At 37.8% G+C, this 22921-nt stretch overlaps 1 protein-coding gene across 18 annotated transcripts in view; it reads right to left on the bottom strand.

Moving 5' to 3' along the window:
• Nek11 (NIMA related kinase 11) overlaps nt 1-22921 on the bottom strand; it is a 295994-nt gene that overhangs the window by 187341 nt on the left and 85732 nt on the right. For 17 of the 18 annotated variants that reach the window (XR_012443113.1, XR_012443114.1, XR_012443115.1 and 14 more), the window contains 2 exons: nt 21868-21932; nt 20808-20934 (listed from right to left, as the gene is read on the bottom strand). The exons of the other annotated variant lie outside the window; for it this stretch is intronic. Coding sequence is in view for 14 of the 17 variants with exons in the window: in XM_074059137.1 (XP_073915238.1) it covers nt 20808-20934; nt 21868-21932 (192 nt within the window). In the remaining 3 variants the exon portion in view is untranslated. The remainder of the gene's footprint in view (nt 1-20807; nt 20935-21867; nt 21933-22921) is intronic. 18 annotated transcript variants of the gene reach the window in all.

Raw genomic sequence — 22921 nt, 5'->3', positions numbered from 1 at the left:
ACCTATGACCTAAATGGTTCTAATTTATAGTTTTCAGTTTAACACTGGCACATCTAGGTAAATGACCTATTTTTCTACTATATATGGTATAGACAAAGCACCAAATTGTATACAGTTATTTCCACTGGAAGTAGGCTGAAAAGATAATTTTCAGGACTGTCTTCGGTTCACTCTGTCATAACATTGCTACTGTAATATGTAAATCCCAGTTTATTTACATAATTCTTTGAGCTATTCTCTTTTATACCATGCAAATTTAACATTCATTTATATTTAGTTATTGAAATTAACAATTACTATTTTCCACATTAACTACTTCCCACCTTTCCTAAAACTGATCTCTCCTTTTTTTTGTGCATTGGCACACTTAAAAGTGAGTCACTTAAATATTCTACAGTTGGTTCAATTAGCCAGTAGATTACAGTTATTGAAAATTAAAGTCTGATTTAAACCTCCAAAATGAAAGAAAACTCAGCACACTGGACAGGGGAGGAAATTTCCTTAATCTGACTTTTAAGGTTTCAAAATATACAGCAAACATTATTCTTATTGCTAAAATATTGAAAGTGTATGTTTTTTTCTGAGATCAGGACCAAGATAAGGAGGCCTACACTAACTACACCCATTCAGTATGTAATGAATGTGTTACCAAGTACGATAGGGCCAGAAAGGTTTTTTTTTTTTAAACTATGAAGATCAGAAAAGAAGACATTATATTGTCATTAATCATGTCAAAATGATTCTGCATGTGAACAGTTTAAAAGGCTTTAGAACCTGTTGGAATTAACAAGTGAATTTAGCAAAGTTTCTAAACACAAAGGTATTTCTTTAAGCATACAACAAACATTTTAAATGCATTTTAAAATGTCACTTACATTAAGATTACAAAATGTCAAATACCTAGGAGTAAATCTAATAAAAGATGTGACAGATGCCAAGAGGTACAGACCCCACAATATAAACCATGATGCAGCGTTAAGGGAAATTGTTTTTAAAGTGGGGTGGGAGGACAGATAGATCTTTACAAACTGGAAAATCCAACATAAAGATACCAGTTTTCCCCCAAATGATTTAAAGGCCCAATGAAATACAAATAGAAATCCTCGTAGTCTGTTTTGTAGGAATTGACAAGCTGATTCTCAATTTATACAAGTGCTACCAAATATCAAGTTTTATTATAATATTATAGTATGAGAACATGGTATTGGTAAAGTAAAAAAAAAAGCCAAATTCAATTATTTGATTAACATGAAGATAAACTGTCATTGCGCGATGGTGGAGACAGGCCTTTTCAGTGATTATGCTGATCAACTGAGTAACACTATGGAAATAACATATATGGGTTTCTGTCACAAACCATCCACTAACACAAAAACATCAGTTACAGATTAATCTAACTGTGGGAGAGAAAATCAGAAAGCTTTTGAATGAAAACATGAGAATATATTTTGATCTTGGAGTAGGGAAAGATTTCCTTAAGACACGAAAAGCATTAGTAATAAAGTTATAGACTTACAAATTAAGTTTCATTAAAATTATAAACTTCATTTGACGTTATGAAAGGCACCATATATGACTTCAACTGTTGCAGGCTAATGCAAAAATAAGAGAGAGGACCATAATAAAGGATGTTTTTGAATTGAGAGAAAGCCAAATAATATCACAGTCAGCTATAAAAAGTAAAAAAAGTATAAAAAGTATGTTTTGCAATAGTTCATGTTAAACATTGGAGGTATCTTGCAAAAAAAAAAGAACCTTGTCCTTCGTAATTTATGTCACATTCAATTAATTTACATATCCGATCATATTCACTTAATATTAAACACGGAATTTGATCTGTAAAAAAAAATTATAAACTTCTATTCGTGAAAAACACTAAAGGACAGAAAGAGAGATGATAGTTGTGATTCAAAAATTCATCATAGACTGGTAATCAGTCCATGTAAACAATCAGTTAATTAAACTCTTACAAATTGATAGGAATAACAAAGGAGACCAATAGAAAAAAGATCAACGGACTTGAACAGCCACCAAACAGCTAAAAATCATGAGAAGATGATTAACATTACTATCAGAGAAATGCGAATAAAAGCTACAGGGTAGTAATTCTACATGTGCCTCAGAATGGCTAAAATAAAAACACGCAATACCAAGCTAGTATTGATTATTCTTTGAAAAACATTTTCCTAGGAAAAAAAAGAGCTATATAATACAAGTAAATGATTGTCATGAGACGGAATCAAAAATTTTACCTGTGTTTGGAACGTTAATGTATGCGTGTTATCCACTGCCCCTGTACACTTATTTCTTCAAACCTCAAGAATCTCTCCTTACATTCACAGAATAGTAGACTTACAAGGAGTATATTAGCTAACTCCAAATTCCTATTTTGTCAATGAAAAAAATGAAACTCTGAGAAGAAGAAATTGCTGTGTTAGACCAGTTCATGTTTAATACTGGTGTTAGTTTTCATCTAGTATTTCTTTAAAAACATTTTTTAAACTACCGTGACCGCAGTCTGTTATAGACATAATGTACCTGTACTAAGAAAAAGCAATCAAACTCACAAGTCCAAGTGGTACTCTACCCATACGCTCCCCTCTGAGGATGTATACTTAGTCCCCATAGGCTCAGAGTCTCCTTTGGGACTTGGATTACAAGCACAACAACCCACACAACTTCACATGGTTCCAACAGGCCTGAAGCATTGTGTGGGAACAACTTTTCCTGATCCAGGACACTTTGAGCTGCCTTGCATGTAGACTGCTAAATTGTCTCCACCAATAATGCAAATGGTGACAGTAATGATAACAAAAGTTATTATTATTGAAATTTTAATAGTGTTTACTATGAGCTCGGTCCCATTCTACATTCTTTACATATTTTAGCTCATTGGATCATCCCCACAACAATCCTAATGAGGTAGGAACTATATTACCATTTGGATTCCTAATAGAGCATACAGAGAAGCTAGGACTGCAAAGCAGGCAGTCTGGCTGTTAGAGACACAGACTCTACATCACCTGGCCTCTCAATGCTGCACCAATCAGGCCATTTCAAATCATTAGGGCTCTTGAGTTCAAAATTGTGGCTAGCCCTGACAGCCTTTCAGGAAGTGGCTTATTTCCCAAACTCACTTTGGGTCCTGAATGGAACCATAATCCGCCTTTAACAATCACTTGGGCCTTCGTAAGTTGCACAGGGCATCAGACCCTGCCAAACATAGGACACATGACGAGACCTTCCATGGGAGAAGAAAAGAGGCAAACAAGCTTGGTTTCTATCTCCCATGGCTTGGAAGGAAAGGGCAGTAGAGGTCTATTAATAATGAACTGAAGTCAGACATGGTGGGCAAAGTTACTGAGATCCTGTACCAAGAACAAAATGCATGGCTCAACTACTATAATTCTAGCAGTTGGGAGGCAGAGGCAGGAGAATTGTGAGTTCAAGGTCAGTCTGGCCTACACAGTGAGACATTGCCTGAAAAAAAATTATTTTAAATAGGATAAATTTCTTCCATTTTTTTTAAATCTTTTTTTTTTTTTAATTTTCTTTTAGCCAGGTATGGTGATCTAATGGTGTGTGCCTATCATCGCAGCTACCTGGAAGGCATAAATAGGAGGATCACAGGCCAGGCAAGCCTAGGCAAAAATGTGAGATCCTATTCAAAAAATGATTAAAAAGCAAAAAGGGCTCAAGGTGTGTCTCAAGTGGTAGAGCACCTGCCTAGCACACACAAGGCCCTGAGTTCAAACCCCAGTACTGCCAAAAAGTAAGTAAATAAGATTTATCGTTAATTGGCACATAATACTTGCACATATTTATGGGTACAGTGTGCATGTATAATAGTCAAATCAGCATAATTAGCATTTTGATCTCAAACATTTATCATTTATGTTCAGAGCCTATGAACTCTTCTAGCCCTTTATAAAAAATATGGTAAGTTGTTGTAAACCATGGTCATCCTATTATGCTGTAGAACACTAGGATTTATTCCTCCTATCTAACTGTATTTTGGTACCAGTCATCCCCCTCTTACCCTCCCTCTCTCCGACCCTTCCTAGGCTAGTAATAATTGTTCTGCTATCCACTGACAAGCAATCAACTCCTATTAGTTTCCACATGTGAGTGAGAACAGGTGAAATTTGTCTTCTGTGCTTCACTTATTTCCTTTATTCAAGTCTTCCAGTCATACAATAAACTTTAAAAAGAATTTTTTAGTAAAACTACTATTCATTCAAAACTTAAAAACAAACAAAAAGGCTGGGGGAATGGCTCAAGTGGTAGAGCATTTATTGCCTAGCAAAACCAAGCCCTATGTTTAATCCCAGTACCTCAAAAAACAAACAAAAAAACAGTGTATTGACGACAAAGTTAAACCCTATTTTTATGGAGACATAACTCTACTTTAGTCACATTTTATGAAATTATTAAGATTATAAAAATATGTGCAATCATCTGGCTAAACAAACTCCAGAACAATCAGACCTAGAGGCTGATTCAGTAACCAAATAGTTTTGATATGACTACTCTTATTTGGAAATCCTCTTAATTATATTGCAAGCATACTGCTCTTCAGTTAGTGTTTTATTTTGATCTACTGATGCTTATAGATGAGCTCATGGAGACTTTATCAGCCAGTAACTTACAGAAAGGGACCGGCTATGGTCCTAGCGTACCTTCCCAGGATGGGAGCTAGTAAATGAAATAAGAGACAATGGGATTACAAAAACTACTGTGATGTTTGGGGTGAAAGATTTTTTTGCTTATCCAGTTATCCATTTTAAAATCTATTTACTGGATGTATTTTTATTCTGGTAACTACAATTATAGGTATCTGTGTTTTATTTTCTCTAGTTTTCAGCCAGACATTCCTATATGACAATTATAGTATCATCTCAAACTCCACACTTCCATCCTTTTGAAGAATTTTCTCTTATTTGACTCCTAGTTCTTAAATCTGATGACATGACAGCAAAAGCATTGGTGGGTAGAGCTTAAGAAAAAAAGCAAGAAGGGCATTTTACTTAGAAGTCTGTGATTTGCATTCCTTTCTTGTTCCAAAAGCACTGCCAACTGTGAGGAGTTAAGCAAATAAATCCCTGAGGGAACCAACACTAAGCCATGAAAGGGAAAGTAGGCATCAGGTGCCTATGAAGCAAAATACACCCTAACTCCATAAACTTGCCATCTGTCCAAGTCAACCAGAACTACCAAGAGGATTTTCAAAGCACAGGTTGATGGATTGCAAATGCAACCTGGACTTCGTCTTGTCTCAATGTAGCTAATCTGTCCTTTGAAATCTGTCCAGATCCTGCAAACAGACTACCCCACAGCAGTGCATGACTGGTTTGCTGGGAAGTTTTATTACCTTCTAGACAATATATTTATTTGACATAATTGGGAAGGATTCTGAGAGTTATACACATACTTTACACATAATTTAATCAATTAAATATACAAAATATATTAAAATAATATAAATTTAAAACAAGAGTAGTGGATTTGCTTCAGTGTGTAATACCTGAAGTAAATGTCTTCACTTAGAATTGGAAATTAACATAAGCTGTCTAAATATAATGAAATTCTTTTTTTTTTTTAGATAAAGATAACTATATAGGGGAAGATTCCAAGATGGCAGCTAGAGGGAAGAGGCAGAAAGCGTGCCTCCTAAAGTAAAATCTTGCAAAGATGCTGGAGATACAACTCACGGGAAAAACCACTGAGAAGAGGCAAAACTTTGACTCCTCCACAACTCCAGCCTGCGCAGAGCATCTCCACTTCACGTTAAACAGAGAAACCAGGAGGGCTCCCGTACTGCCACCAGACGGCAGCACCCAGATGGCTTGGGAAGAAGCATACCACAAGGTGAGCTAAGCAGCACGCACTACTCCCACAGACAATCCTGGGCCAGATCACACAGCCCCCTGGACAGACTGACCCCCCCACCCAGGGAAAAAAGAAAAAAAAACTGAATAATTAGCAGTAACAACAAAAAAGACACATAGCAAAGAGGGCGGGGCACCCTGAGCAATAAAGGGGGGGAGGGGAAATCCCTCACGGAACTGTAAATAAACAAGCCGGCCAGAGAAGGCAGGAGCAGAGGTGGCACCCGCCAAGCAATGAGGAGTCGGAAAGCTTGTAAAAGTGGCAGTGGGAGGAAAACTCCACAGGAGAGGGGGGATGGCCGACTTGCCACGTGAAATGTAAATAAACAAGCTGGCCAGAGAAAGCCAGTGCAGTGTCACCTTTCCCAGTGCTTGCAAAGGCGAAAGCTTGTAGCAGTGGCTCATGCACAGGAGAACTCTGAGTAAATAAAGCCTGCGGGGCCAGGTGAGTGTTAAGCTCACCCCTGAGATCTGCATAAGTAAAGCCTCCAGCAACAGCAGGCTGACAGCAGTGGGCAGGTGAGCCACAGCCTCACATAGCCATTCACAGAATTGTCTCCAGACTCTTTTTTTTTCTCTCTCCCTACCTTTGATAAGACAAAAACTGAACTACACCTGCATGCTGAAAAACTTACTGAAACTGTATTGCATTTGAAGTTGGGACACTCTGTGGTGTTTTGTTTGGTTTGGTTTGGTTTCTTTCCCCTTTGATAAGACAATGACAGAACTACTTCTGAGACACCACCTCAGGATGGAGGCTGAGGGACTAACACCAAATTTATTAAGACTGAAACTTTCTAGCATTTGAACGTGGAGATTTTTTTATTTTTTTTATTTTTTATTTTTTCTCATTTCTATTTTTATTTACTTTTTATTTTATTTTCTTTCTCAGTCCTCTCTCTGTCTCTCTAATGCCTGTTCAGCTTACACTTGATTTGTACATTATCTCTCCCTGTTTATATCTTTCAAACTTTTTGTTTGTTTTGGTTTTTTTGTTTGTTGACTTGTTTTTCCCTTTCTTTAACTTCTTTGCTTTCCCTCTCCTCTCACCCTTCCATTCTAAATATCACCATTGTTATTATTACAAGCTAGAAAATACATAATTTCACACACTACAGGGACAATAACAACACTAAGGGCAATGATGGGAAGACAGAAAAAACAGGGAAACCAGTTTCTCCACAGCAAATAATTAGTACAGGAACCATAGGGAAATGAAGAAAACAGATACTCAGATCCAGACTCCAACAAAATGAAGATAAACTATGCCAAAGAACCCAATGAAGCCCGCAAGAGCAATCTAAAAGAAGAAATACTACAGGTAATCAATGAGAATTTTATAGAGATGATACTGGATACGGTCAACCAAAATGTACGGGAGACACTCAAGAAATTCCAAGACAACAAAAATAGAGAATTTGAAAAAGCACAAGGAGAAACAAAAGAAACCATAGAAGCACTGTATAAACACCAAAGTGAAACAAAGCACACGATTAATAAAGAGATAAATGAACTCAGGACGAAAATAGACAACATTAAAGAGGAAACGACCCAGGATATGGAAAACCTCAGAAAAAAGAACAAAACAGAATTGCAAAAAAAATGGAAGGCCAATCCAGCAGAATAGAACAAACAGAAGACAGAATCTCAGAACTCAAAGATGAAATGGTAATTAAAGGAAAAACCAAAGAACTATTAGTTAAACAACTCAAGACCTGTGAAAAGAAAATGCAAGAACTCACTGACTCCATCAAAAGACCAAACCTGAGAATCATGGGCATTGAAGAAGGAGAAGAGGTGCAAGCATAGGGAATGCGTAATATATTCCATAAAATAATAACGGAAAATTTCCCAAATCTAGAGAAATCTATTCCCATACAGATGCAAGAGGCCTCCAGAACACCAAACAGACCTGATCAAAATAGATCTACCCCACGGCATATCATCATTAAAACAACAAATACAGAGACCCAAGAAAGAATATTGAAGGCTGTAAGAGAGAAAAAACAAATAACATACAAAGGTAAACCCATCAAAATCACAGCAGACTTCTTAATAGGAACATTAAAAGCAAGAAGAGCTTGGGGTGAGATCTTCTGGGCACTGAATGAAAATCACTTCAACCCTAGGATACTCTACACAGCAAAACTATCATTCAAAATAGATGGAGCAATAAAAGTCTTCCATGATAAGAAGAAACTAAAACAATATATGACCACAAGGCCACCACAACAAAAGATTCTTCAAGGGATTCTGCACACAGAAAATGAAACCCAACATAACCATGAAAGGGCAGGCAGGAAAAGAAAAAGCAAGAAAGTAGAGGATAACCTCAACTTAGGTACACACAATCAAACCTTCAAACAACTAAGACAACTAAATGACAGGAATCACCACATACCTATCAGTACTAACACTTAATGTTAATGGACTTAATTCCCCCATCAAAAGGCACCATTTGACAAAATGGATTAAAAAGGAAGATCCAACAATTTGTTGCTTACAGGAGACCCATCTCACCAACAGAAATAAGCATAGGCTTAGGATGAAAGGCTGGAAGAAGATTTACCAAGCCAATGGCCCCTGAAAACAGGCAGGAGTAGCAATACTTATCTTTGACAAAGTAGACTTCAAACCTACATTGATCAAACGAGATAAAGAAGGACATTCTACACTAATAAAAGGGGAAATAGACCAAAAGGAAATAACAATTATCAGCCTATATGCACCCAATGTCAATGCACCGAATTTCATCAAACATACCCCGAAGGACCTAAAAGCATATATTAACTCCAACACAGTGGTTGTGGGAGACTTTAACACCCCATTATCATCAATAGATAGGTCATCCAAACAAAAAATCAATAAAGAAATCTTAGACCTAAAATATACAATAGATCAAATGGACCTAGTTGATGTCTACAGAACATTTCATCCAACTTCTACACAATATACATTCTTCTCAGCAGCCCATGGAACCTTCTCCAAAATAGATCATATCCTAGGGCACAAAGCGAGCCTCAGCAAATATAAGAAAGTAGAAATTATACCGTGCATTCTATCTGATCACAATGCAATAAAACTAGAACTCAACAACAAAAGTAAAGAAAAAAAACCATGCAAACAGCTGGATAACTCATTGCTTAATGAACAATGGGTCATTAATGAAATAAAAGAGGAAATTTAAAAGTTCCTGGAAGACAATGAAAATGAAAACACAACCAACTGGAACCTATGGGACACAGCAAAGGCAGTCTATATTCCCAAAAGTAATCTACATGTTTATTGCAATTCCCATCAAAATTCCAATGACATTCATTAAAGACATTGAAAAATCTACCGTTAAATTTATATGGAAACACAAGAGGCCACGAATAGCCAAGGCAATACTCAGTCAAAAGAACAATGCTGGAGGTATCACGATACCCGACTTCAAACTATATTACAAATCAATAACAATAAAACAGCATGGTACTGGCACAAAAACAGACATGAAGACCAGTGGAACAGAATAGAGGACCCAGATATGAAGCCACACAACTATTACCAACTCGTCTTTGACAAAAGTGCTAAAAATATACAATGGAGAAAAGACAGCCTCTTCAACAAAAACTGCTAGGAAAACTGGTTAGCAGTCTGCAACAAACACTGGAAGCATCCTTTCTGAATCCTCCTTGAATCCCATGTATAACAGAGAACAGGGAAACGAAAATCCCATGCCCAATACTTTCAACAAAATTGAATGTTAAGGTGTCCCCTTGGACCTCAAGATACAAATGGGTAAAAACACACTGTATGGTACAGTATTGGCATCTAAGTGAGAAGCAGCAGAGGAAAGCAATGAAGTGATGAAAGGATTTGAGAACAGAAGAAGTTCAAGAGAGCCCACAGTCCTCACTGGACAGCACAGGGCCAACTTATTATTAGCAGCTAAAACCAGTAGGGGCCCTGTCCAAACCCAAAGCAGGATGACCATAAGAATTAACAAAGATGTGGCCTTATAGCAGCTGGAACGGAATGGTTCCTGACCATCTAGCAGAATTTTCTTACACTGATGAAAATGTTCTAGATTTCTGCAAACATTAAACTACTGAGCACTTGAGATGTGGCTAGTGTGACTAAAGAACTGAATTTTTCAAGGAATAAAATTTTAAAAGGAAAGGTGTACTCATTTTTTCCCACTACATCATCCTGATATACAATTAGCTCTTTCTAATTACTTTCTTCCACAGTCAAGTTTCCCAATGTTTAAAGGAAGACAATCACATACTTCCCCATACTTCATTGTGCCTCATGCCCTGTACACCATAAGATTTGGCTAATGGAAGAAAAAGACCAGTACTAGAGAGAGAAAAGGGAGGAAAAAGAGACCACAGAGTAGCAGAGGGAGGAAACTAGCTAGAAGGTAAAGGTGTTTTCCATCTTTAGCTGTTCCTGAGGTCATGGTCAAGAACTTTATTACAACCATGAGGTTTAGAAGATGAGCAGGTGAATTCTATCAGACCTTTAAAGAAGAACTGATACCAACCCTCCTTAAACTGTTCCACGAAATAGAAAGGGAAGGAAAACTGCCAAACACATTTTATGAAGCCAGTATTACACTTATCCCAAAACCAGGCAAAGACACCTCCAAAAAGGAGAACTATAGGCCAATCTCCTTAATGAACATTGATGCAAAAATCCTCAACAAAATAATGGCAAACCGAATTCAGCAACACATCAAAAAGATTATTCCCCACGACCAAGTAGGCTTCATCCCAGGGATGCAGGGGTGGTTCAACATACGAAAATCAATAAACGTAATAAACCACATTAACAGAAGCAAAGACAAAAACCACTTGATCATCTCAATAGATGCAGAAAAAGCCTTTGATAAGATCCAACATCATTTCATGATAAAAGCTCTAAGAAAACTAGGAATAGAAGGAAAGTTCCTCAACATTATAAAAGCTACATATGACAAACCTACAGCCAGCATTATACTTAACGGAGAAAAACTGAAACCATTCCCTCTAAAATCATGAAACAGACAAGGATGCCCACTATCTCCACTCCTATTCAACATAGTACTGGAATTCCTAGCCAGAGCAATTAGGCAAGAAGAAGGAATAAAAGGAATACAAATAGGTAAAGAAACTGTCAAAATATCCCTATTTGCAGACGACATGATCCTATACCTTAAAGACCCAAAAAACTCTACTCAAAAGCTTCTAGACATCATCAATAGCTATAGCAAGGTAGCAGGATATAAAATCAACATAGAAAAATCATTAGCATTTCTATACACTAACAATGAGCAAACGGAAAAAGAATGTATGAAAACAATTCCATTTACAATAGCCTCAAACAAAATCAAATACTTAGGTGTAAACCTAACAAAAGATGTGAAAGGACCTCTACGAGGAAAACTATACACTTCTGAAGAAAGAGATTGAGGAAGACTATAGAAAGTGGAGAGATCTCCCATGCTCATGGATTGGTAGAATCAACATAGTGAAAATGTCGATACTCCCAAAAGTAATCTACATGTTTAACGCAATTCCCATCAAAATTCCAATGACATTCATTAAAGAGATTGAAAAATCTACTGTTAAATTTATATGGAAACACAAGAGGCCACGAATAGCCAAGGCAATACTCAGTCAAAAGAACAATGCAGGAGGTATCACAATACCTGACTTCAAACTCTATTACAAAGCAATAACAATAAAAACAGCATGGTACTGGCACAAAAACAGACATGAAGACCAGTGGAACAGAATAGAGGACCCAGATATGAAGCCACACAACTATTAGCAACTTGTCTTTGACAAAGGAGCTAAAAATATACGATGGAGAAATAGCAGCCTCTTCAACAAAAACTGCTGGGAAAACTGGTTAGCAGTCTGCAAAAAACTGAAACTAGATCCATGTATATCACCCTATACCAAGATTAACTCAAAATGGATCAAGGATCTTAATATTAGACCCCAAACTCTTAAGTTGATACAAGAAAGAGTAGGAAATACTCTGGAGTTAGTAGGTATAGGTAAGAACTTTCTCAATGAAACCCCAGCAGCACAGCAACTAAGAGATAGCATAGATAAATGGGACCTCATAAAACTAAAAAAGCTTCTGTTCATCAAAAGAAATGTTCTCTAAACTGAAGAGAACACCCACAGAGTGGGAGAAAATATTTGCCAACTATACATCAGAGAAAGGACTGATAACCAGAATATACAGGGAACTTAAAAAACTAAATTCTCCCAAAACTAATGAACCAATAAAGAAATGGGCACGTGAACTAAACAGAACTTTCTCAAAAGAAGAAATTCAAATGGCCAGAAAACACATGAAAAAATGCTCACCATCTCTAGCAATAAAGGAAATGCAAATTAAAACCATGCTAAGATTCCACCTCACCCCTGTCAGAATAGCCATCATCAGCAACACCACCAACAACAGGTGTTGGCGAGGATGCGGGGGAAAAAGGAACCCTCTTACACTGTTGGTGGGAATGTAGACTAGTACAACCACTCTGGAAAAAAATTTGGAGGCTACTTAAAAAGCTGGACATCGACCTACCATTTGATCCAGCAATACCACTCTTGGGGATATACCCAAAAGACTGTTACTCCAGAGGCACCTGCACATCCATGTTTATTGCAGCACTATTCACAATAGCCAAGTTATGGAAACAGCCAAGATGCCCCAACACTGACGAATGGATTAAGAAAATGTGGTATCTATACACAATGGAATTTTATGCAGCTATGAAGAAGAACAAAATGTTATCTTTCGCTGGTAAATGGATGGAATTGGAGAACATCATTCTGAGTGAGGTTAGCCTGGCCCAAAAGACCAAAAATTGTATGTTCTCCCTCATATGTGGACATTAGATCAAGGGCAAACACAACAAGGGGATTGGACTATGAGCACGATAAAAGCGAGAGCACACAAGGAAGGGGTGAGGATAGGTAAGACACCTAAAATACTAGCTAGCATTTGTCACCCTTAATGCAGAGAAACTAAAGCAGATACCTTAAAGCAACTGAGGCCAATAGGAAAAGGGGAACAGGTACTAGAGAAAAGGTTAGATCAAAAAGAATTAACCTAGAAGGTAACACCCACACACAGGAAATCAATGTGAGTCAATGCCCTGTATAGCTATCCTTATCTCAACCAGCAAAAACCCTTGTTCCTTCCTATTATTGCTTATACTCTCTCTACAACAAAATTAGAAATAAGGGCAAAATAGTTTCTGCTGGGTATTGGGGGGGGAGAGGGAGGGGACGGAGTGGGTGGTAAGGGAGGGGGTGGGGGCAGGGGGGAGAAATGACCCAAGCCTTGTATGCACATATGAATAATAAAAGAAAAATGAAAAAAAAAAGATGATGAGCAGGGCAGTGCTTAGACTTTGAGGTAGAGGTGATTGGAAATGGAAATAGCCATCAGGGCAGCCATCCATTCCCTATTGCTATTCACTCAGCAACTCCATCAAGGTGGGACATGGCAACAGACTCCATTGCTCATGTGACATAAGTTGCTTTATACTTGGAGCAAATGGCTATGTTCCAAGTGCATTATACATTTTATAGTCTCCAGAGGATCTGTTAAAATGGAAAAAACATCAGAAGCAGTAGAACACACCAGATTAATAGAAGATCTGCCTATCTCCCTTGTTTAGTCTGCTGCAACTTTCCCCCTCCAGTCTGTTTTCTATAGCCCAACCTGGTATCGTTACAAGACTGGATCCCCTGGGAGACTGATTTCTCTTTGTACTTATTCTCTTTCCCTTTGCCCACAGAGGTGGACTTCCTTCCTTGTTTATGCTAACATTGGCACATATCTTGCATCAGCCAACATAACTCGGGAAGAAATGAAGACTGTCCTGTCTGAGTGGAAGCTTTAAATACAGGTGCATCATTTAGCTCAGCCACTGCCCTTTGTCTCTAGCACTATATTGGTCCCTTTGTGCTCAGGGCACAGCCTGTATCCTAGAACTGGGAAAACCCTGGAGCAGAGCAGGACTGCAACTTGGAGCAGAGATTCATTCAGCCTGCAGTCTTTGTGTAATGTGAGGAATAAATAAGAGCTTTAAGTCTCTGAGATCTTTTGAAGTTGTTATTGGAGCAAACCTGACTAATACATCACCTCCTTGCTTACCAGACTTCAGCAGTTTCAAATCTCCCAGAAGACAAAAATCCATGCTGCTTAGTGTGGTTTACATGAGTCTTTCACCATCTGACCCCCATCCACCTCTGCAGTCAAATCTGTCACCCCTCGCCTCCTTGCCACATGCACACACTTTGTCCTCTGGACAACAGGAACACATTAACCTCTCTCATGTGTCCATGTCCTTACACACAGTATCCCAGGGCCTTCAGAAGTCAGAGAAGGCCCAGATCATTTGCAACTATTTTTAAATTCCCAGGATAGATTTTAAATGAAGAAACTCCAAAATAAGAGTTTGAAGTTCAGAAAGTATATTTAAAACTTTTGGACAAAATAAATTAGTGCCTTTATACCACTCCTCACTTGGAGATTACTTCAAACACATTCATTTGAGGTCCTTTGTGAGAAGACCCAAACCAAGTGGCTCTCTGGCCAACCACTTTCTTTTCCTACACAGTCCCCTCTCAGTGGGCACCTTCTGCCTTGGCTTGTTGACACTAGACCCTTCTACCTGAAATGTACTTTGTCGAACTCTTCTCTATCCTCTCACCTTCAGAAGGAATCACCAGTACTCTTAAGAACACAGTTGATGCTCTGCACTCCGCACCAGTAGTCAGTCATCCCCTCCTCTATTAATCAGAGCCTTGTATTGCTGTACAACAGCATACAGACTTTTTTATATATGCCTGACAATCCTTTCATTACAAAGATTGGAATTTACATGTTCTTCTTTCTATGAACACCACCCAGACACAAGGAATAAAGCTAAAGGTGCTAAATATCCTGGTAAACTTGGGTGGGAGGAGAAACCCTAATTTGAACCATTTATTGATTTTCACATATAAATATCATGTCTGATTTCAAGTTATCAGTGGATGTCACTAAACACTGAGTTGGGAAAAGATGTGTATAACTGGGTCTTGTGAGCTGGAAGGAGCCAGTTCCAGCACAACACTGAATATATAATGGGAAGGATGATGCTGGAGTCAACTGATGATCAGGGCTAGGGCCGAGGGTGGGATGGGACGAGGAAAAAGTAAAATTGGGGTTAGGAGAGGAGTAAAGGGAAAGCTCCAAGGCATATGTGAACGTTGCTGGTCCAGAGGTTCTCAGTTGCAGTCCAGGTTCTTAAACTAAACCCATCAAACAAACCAATTAGGAACATGCCAGACTGCTTTCCTGGCACAACCTACTTCTCTTAAGCCATTTATTTAGACTTTTGGAATAAAGAAAACTGACACTGGCAACTTTCCATAATGGAGCCCCAGACTAGGGACTGCTTCTCAACTCCTACCTGCTGAACTCCTAAAAAGCCCTGCTTTAGGCCCAATTCATACTTACAAACCAGCCAAAAACTAAGTGCCTTAAACCAACACTAAGGCGGTGGCTTTGATTATGCATGTATTTGGTCAGACATTGGCAGAGAAACCTTGAACACTCACCTGGGGCTAGAAGACCCATTCCAAGATGACCCATTCACATTGCTAGCCAGTTGGTGCTGGCTTGGTCTCTGAAGACCAAGGCTTTAGCTTCTCTCAGTGTGTTCTTGTCCACTTTGGCCTTTCAATGTGCTACTCATACTTCCTTGCACTATGTAGCTGAGTTCCAAGAGCAAGAACCCCAGGAAAAGCAAGAGAAAGCCACGTCACCTTTTGTGATCTACATTCAGAAGACTGATAGCACCAGTTTTTTTAAATTAAGGATGAAGGAAAACAGACATTACTTCTCATTAAGAACAGTATCAGCATAACATTAAAAAGAGCATGTGAAAAGTGATATAATTTTGATGGTCATCTGAAAGGTACAATCTGCCACATGTCCCTAAGGATTGTGGGGACATTTTTCTCTTACGCTACTTTCTGAAAAAGTCTCTTTGCTCAGAAACCCAGGACCTGCTCAGGCTCCAACAGTCATACTCTTCTGATCCTTGCTACAAAATGCTTAGCCTTGGCATTCCTGTGGAACTAGGGGTTCCAATACTTAAAACAAACTAAAGAAGAAACTTACAATGACATGTAAGCTGGGTGTGAGTTCCACAGAGATAGACAGTTTAACAGATAAAACAGGAAAAGAGTCAAGGAAAGGACAACCGTGTGAATACCCAGGGCTATACTCTTTACCGATATCAGGTGTGTCACACTGCAAGGGAAATAGATTTTACTAACATAGTCCAGGCATGTCACAAAATGAACAAATAAGCAAACATTAAGCCTAGGGAAGGAAGACGGGGTGCAGAGTGGGGAAGTTCAGGTGTCTAAAGTTACTATAATATATTATCTAAAATGTCCACTTTTCGACAACTGTGAGACATGCAAACAAACAGAAAAGTGTGACCCATGACACTGGAAAAAAATCAAAAAAATCAGGCAACAGAGACTATTGTCTGAGAGGTTCCAGCTATTATATTTAACGAAGATGTCAAGGTGGCCATTACAAATATGTTCAAAGAACTAAAGAAAGAAAACATGTTTAAAGGAGTTAAGTATGTCACATTAATTAGAGAATATCAATGAAGACAGAAAGTACACTTAAAAACTTAAGTTTGGAGATGGAAAGTACAATCATGGAAATTAAAAATTCGCTAGAAGGGAGCGACAATAGATTTGAACTGACATCAGAAAGAAGCCATGAACTTGAAGACAAGCTAAAGAACAAACTGGAAAATGAATGAGGGAAAGTGAACAGCGCCTCAGAGGAATGTGGGACATCACAGAGCACACAGTACACATAAAATGGGATGCCAGAGGAGAGAAGAAAAGGAAGAAAAGTTTCCTGAATTTGATGAAATACATCCATTTACACATCCAAGAAACTCAACTAACTCCAGGTTGTATAAATGAAAATTCTCCCAGATACTTAGTAAAAATGTGGAAAGACCAAGAGAAAAATATCAAAGAAAACAGTAAGACCTTAGTTGAATAAATCGGATTCAAATACAGAATACTATGCAAGCATTTAAATGATACATAGTTGTAAACTTGTTGATGCAGAGCAGTATTCTATTTTGCTAAAAGAAGAAAACAGGTTATAAAATTGCAGCAAGTATGATTTTTTTGTAATAACAAGCAAGCAGGTATATAGGGCATTAGCATTTGGTGTTATGTTTAAGCACTCCATAAAAGGCAGCTATTCCTGATTTTGTTGCTGCCGTTATATTTATTTTCATATTACCAGTCTCAGTTTAACTAGGACTTATTAGCTGTGTAGGAACCCCTTGAAAATTGATCGGGCCACATGCTACTATCTGTAGAGTTTGTTATCAATCATTTCATGCCAGTGTTATTGCAAAAATATATAAATGCTAAAATCTACTAGACCTGGCTAATGTTTTCCTATCTTGACTTCTGTTGGGTGAAAGTAATTATACCAGTGTTAATTCTCTGGAAAGCAGCTCCTGTCCACTATCTTGCTTCCAAACCCACACAGAGCTTGTCAGGTCATGGGCAGATGAAAGAAATGGGCCCTCTTATTCCTCAACTTCCTTCATCAACAGCTAAAAAGGCTGTCAGCTACTAGCAGGTCCCATTTGAGTTCAAAGAACTGTTGCCAATTTAGCCTGTATGACTCCTCTTCCTATATCTTTCATCAGAAAAGGATATATCTCCTTTCCCTCTCCACCAAGAAATAGTCTCCTGTGTGGACACTTACTTGGTCCTGCAGGACCAGGTAAGTGCTGGTTCATCTGTGTTTTCTTTCATTGTAGCTAAGCCTTATCTGCCCAAGATCACTAAAGCAAGAGTCCAATACTGGAGCATGAACTCAACCCCTCCAGTGTCCCCTACCCAGCTAACCTCCACCCAGAAACTCTGAGCAAAACACTAAGAACTTCATAGCACACTCTGCTGCCCCCTAATGCCCACCATCATTCTCTCCACTTAGTTTTGCTAAGAAAATAGGGCCACAGCTCAAAGAGCGATCTAGTTGACTTCTTACAAGATAAACAAAACCAACAGTGAAATATTCTGTTTATTTTCTGTTTAATTACAGTACAATAATATTGTCCTTGATTTGTTTCTCCTTACAGCAAATATATACTAACTATTCATTGTTTAAATCAATGTAAAGAGCTGACCTAGGAACCCTACTCATATTTATATTTCTCCCATGGAGAAAAATTATTTAGCAATTGCTTATACAAATCAAAGTATTATCTTCAGTGCACCTAACTATCCTAACATTCCAAAAAACTGCTTACCAGCTTTTGGAGCCTAATACCCTTTTGAGAGAGGATTCCTATACCTGAATGCTATAAATAATTGAATACAGATAGGTTTGACAGATTGCAGAAGGAAGATGAAGTTATATATGGACAAATATTAACAGATGAAAATATAATTAGTATTAGAGCAATTCTTCATTAAGCAGTATAAATGTAAGCTGTACAACTATCAGTGCTAAGGAAAAACACTTGGGTAGTATTCATAAACGTCTCCAGGCCTAAGAAAACATTACACAACAAGCAGATGCTACACACTGAATTGCAGACAGGTTCCCATCTTCTTTCAATCCAATTTCTCTAAGAGTGTCTCCCTAAGACTGCTTACCAGACTTCTATATCTGCCACTATAATTAATAGCTCTCTGTTATTCTTCCCACTTTAGGTTTGGCAGTAGAATTTTCATTACCAGATAAGGCCATTTTGATTTAGATACAACCAAGGTAATTACTAAATTCAGAAGAAGGTGGCTTGGGGATCAGGATGGTGATGAGTCCTTGCTTGAACTTGCTGAATAGTTAATAGTCACTGCCAGGAGAGCTGACCTGAAACATGAACACGTACATTAAAATACCCTTGCATTTTTATATTTGGGAGGTTTTAACTATTTTATGTTTTGCCTGTCAGATGTTTTTGTAACCATAAAACATTGTAGCAATATTGTCTGATATTCCTATAATTCTTCATGCAATCAGAGGAGCAATTTGTAAAAGAGAAGTAGCACTGACACAACTAAAACAAAGGCTCTCTGCTTTATTCAGCCCTCTGCAGATCTGCTGCCTCTATGTCCTAGGAGTGAGTCATCCATCTGTCGGCGAGCAGATGTAGACGCTATGTCTAAAGAAGCCAGGTATATTGATACCTGCAATTCCAAAACTTAAATGACAGGCTTCTAAATTAATTCACTCCTGATCAAATGACATGATGTAACATCTTCTTGCCAGATGTGGTGGTGCAGACCTATAATCTCAACACTTAGAAGGCTGAAGCAGGAAGACCACCAGTTCAGTTCAAGGTCAGCCTCAGCCAAATAGTGAGACCATCTCAAAAAAATAAATCTTGTTGAGATAATACATAATCTTAAATCATAAAGACATTATATATATTATACATAATTTCAAATATATATAATATGCATTTGGATCAATTTGAAATACCCATAATAATTTTTTTAACTAACCATAAAAGGAGAGGTGGGTATATAACTAAAATTCAATCCAAAGCCCAACACTGATGTCCTCAAGCTAGAGAAAGGAACCCCAAAATGAGCAAGAATTACCAGGGGTCTAGTAATCTGTCACTTGCTTTTGTACCCTAGAGGGCATTGAACAGTCCTGGGAAAATTGTAGAGGCTCAAGAGCAAAATTTAAAGAAACTCACCCCTCTTAACACTCCTTGTGGTTTTATTTTCTACCTTTTGTTTGGTTTGGGTTTTCTTTTGGCGGGATGGGGGCGGGGGGGGGGACAGATGGTTAGAGAAAAGGATTAAGGAAAATGATAGATGAATTTGAAAAGATCTCTGAACACAGTAAGCAAGCAAGGAAGGAATTCAGGGAAACCTAGAAACCAATGATCACAGCCTGAGCTGAAGGGACAGATTTATGGGGAACTGCCACAACTGGACTTCATCTCTATAGTTTTTCTCCCACTTGGGAGGCACCAAAATAAGAACAGAAGAAATAAGCCATATGAGAAACCCAAGGCAGATCTGCTGTGGCTCGCTTTTCCCTCACTGCATCACAGAAAAGATGATTTTCTACTTTACCATCTACAGAAAAATGAAGTGGGTGCATCTTTCCCATAGCTCATCTTTGAAGGCTCAGAACTATTTAGCATGGATTGTGGATTTGCATACAATAATTACTTACTTAATTAACAAGCTCTCAGCTAGACTGTCTTTTCAACCCTTGACAAGCTGAAAATTATGTAAGATTTCTCTTCAAAAGAAAGAAATAGTCCCCAAATAGGATTTGTGGCTTACAATAGGACACACTAAGCATGATTTTCCACATGGTTTCTGCAAGTGATATTTAGCATGGTTGAAGAGCCCAGAGAATCTGAAAGATCACAGATGTATTCTATCACTGGAAATCCAGAAAAACTTAAACTAAGGCTATCCATAAAGCTTGTATCTTTAGTAAAATTCTTAAAAGTAAAAAAAAGAAAAATTACAGAAAAGCTGTGCATTCCCCACAGAGCTGGAAGTTAGCCTTAAAGTAAAATAAAGCACGGTATTTAGGGTTACAAATGCTTTATTTAATAGTTTAGCAGAAACATATCAAAATTTAATGCTTCTGGTACATTAAGAACTTTCCCCTGTGGTTCTAAAATTCCAAACCAACCAATTAATCTATGAATAAAGAGAATTTTTGAAATGATTTAATGGAATAGAGCAAGTTCCAAATCCAAAAGACCTCCTTTTACTCTGGCCACAGAATGACTCAAATGTCAAGGGGATAAAGTGAGTGGAAGCAGTAAGTAAATGAACTTCAAACGAAATGCAACGTTCCCTCAGGACAGAAGTCACCCGGCAGCCTCTGCTCACTCACCAGATGTCTGACTTTGTGTCGTAGCCTTGGTGTTTTAGGGCCTCAGGACTCATGTAATGGGGAGTTCCAGTTAAAGTTGTGGCCAGGTCACAGGATCCCATTAGGAGTCGAGAAACCCCAAAGTCCCCTGGAAATAAGAATTAAATACTTTAAAACAACAAAAGCCAACCCTGGAAAGTAACAAGTGAATGGACGCCTCACTTGATCATTGTTTTATTCAATACTTCAGACCATTTGAAACAGAAAGAAAAGTGATATTTTTAATTATACAATGCGGGTAAACAACTTTAAAAACATAAGCTTTACAGAAAAAAAGAAGACTTTGCACCAGGAAAGTGATTAGATAACCTCCAATTCTTTATTTCTGGAATTATGGAGAACTAGATAACCCAAGATGAAGCTATTTCAAGTCTGAGAGCAGCAAACAGAGTGATTCTGGAAGTGTTTAATACGATAATATTCATTTTCACCTGAAGTGAAGGGGAGAGTCTGATCTTAGTTTACAACAAAGGAAAAATTTAAGAGACCTAAAACTATTCAAGAACATAAGTATAAAAATTTGAGTCCACTGACCTAATCTTTGCCTAATTAGTTGAATGCTTTCATTCCTTCGGGATTCCCTAAGGATCCACTATTTGAGAGGAGGTATAGTTTTGAAGAATTAAAGATTCATAAGGCCATTATGTCAACATTTACAGTACATATAATAACTATTTATTGCTTGGGCTAAAAATAAATGAAAAACCTATAGTAATTAACTAAACCAGGAAAACAAATCTAACCACTTGCAAAATGTCTGGTAAAGAGTAAGAACTCAAAGCATATTTGCTAAATCTAGAAAGTATATCATAAATGTTTTATCCCTTTATTTATATCAGATAGTCAGAAACAAAACAATTGTTTTGTTGGGACCATCCAGTTAAGAACAAAATTTTGAGAGGTTTGAAGTAGCCAATGATTACATTAATTCTTCCTTATATCAAATACTTCAATTCAATATGATCCACAACTAGAATACACTCTCCCATGGTTTTGAAATACATATTTTTAAAAGTCTTACCAATTTTGAGTAGATTATTTTTCAGAAATATATTTTTTGATTTCAAGTCTCGATGTAGTATCCTCCTACAAAATGCAAAAAAAGGATATGAAACGTCATGCAAAAAACAATTTTAAATCTGAATTTAAATAATGTATATGTTTATAGTTAAAGTGATTGACAAGTAAGCATACATTCCTATAGATATATCTTCTAGCATTTAAAAGCTGCAAAGTCATGGACATGTTCTAGATTCCCTGAGGAAATAAAGAGCTTTAAGTAAAGGTTTTGAGGGGATCAGGTAGATTAGTTGGGAGAAAGGGAGTTTTGTTGTCATATCGCATTAAGCCAGACTATTATATTCAGAAGCATCCCCTCAGTTGATAGATAAAGCTTTATGATCTATTATTAGCCAAATGTTTAGGTTTTGTGTATTTGTGAAAATAATAGCTTTGAGGATGAAGTTTAATGAATATATTTATTAAGCCTTACCACAAGCCAGCAATGAAAGTCATGCCAGTCAAGATTTTTTATTTCTAGAATTATGGAGAACTAGGCAACATGAAAATTCTTACCAAAACAAACTCAAAATGCTGAATAAAGCACACAAATATCTTTACATACTCACATCTGAGCTCATAAGACAATGAGGCGAATCCCTCAGGGATCATGGAAAAAAACTCCAAAAATCAGAGAGGGCAGCAGGACCCTATGACTCAGCTGCCTGAGGAGATGGATGGTGCTAGGATGGCTACAGTGGCCACACAGAAACAAGAGTCCATGTAATGTGAAGAGGCAGAGCTGCTACACACACATGTAGTGACAGATTGTGTGTGGCCCCTACACCAGCAAACAGAATGATGAGGAAGCTTCTCTGCTTGAATGAAGGACATCTCCCCCTTCAGGTTTTATAGCCATATTTCTCTACTCACATTGGGGGTTCACATATGCAGTAGCTGTCTGACCTCAGAAATCCCAAGCCAATCAATGAACAATTATTGCCAGGTGCTCTGGGGGCACACGGCAGAAGACAATATAAACTAAGAGAATATGCAATGATACTAGACCCATGAGT

Source organism: Castor canadensis, chromosome 17 (assembly GCF_047511655.1).
Source record: "Castor canadensis chromosome 17, mCasCan1.hap1v2, whole genome shotgun sequence".
Classification (NCBI taxonomy): Eukaryota; Metazoa; Chordata; class Mammalia; order Rodentia; family Castoridae; genus Castor; species Castor canadensis.
Note: the sequence above shows the minus strand (reverse complement) of the source record. Positions and strands in the feature narration are given on the sequence as shown.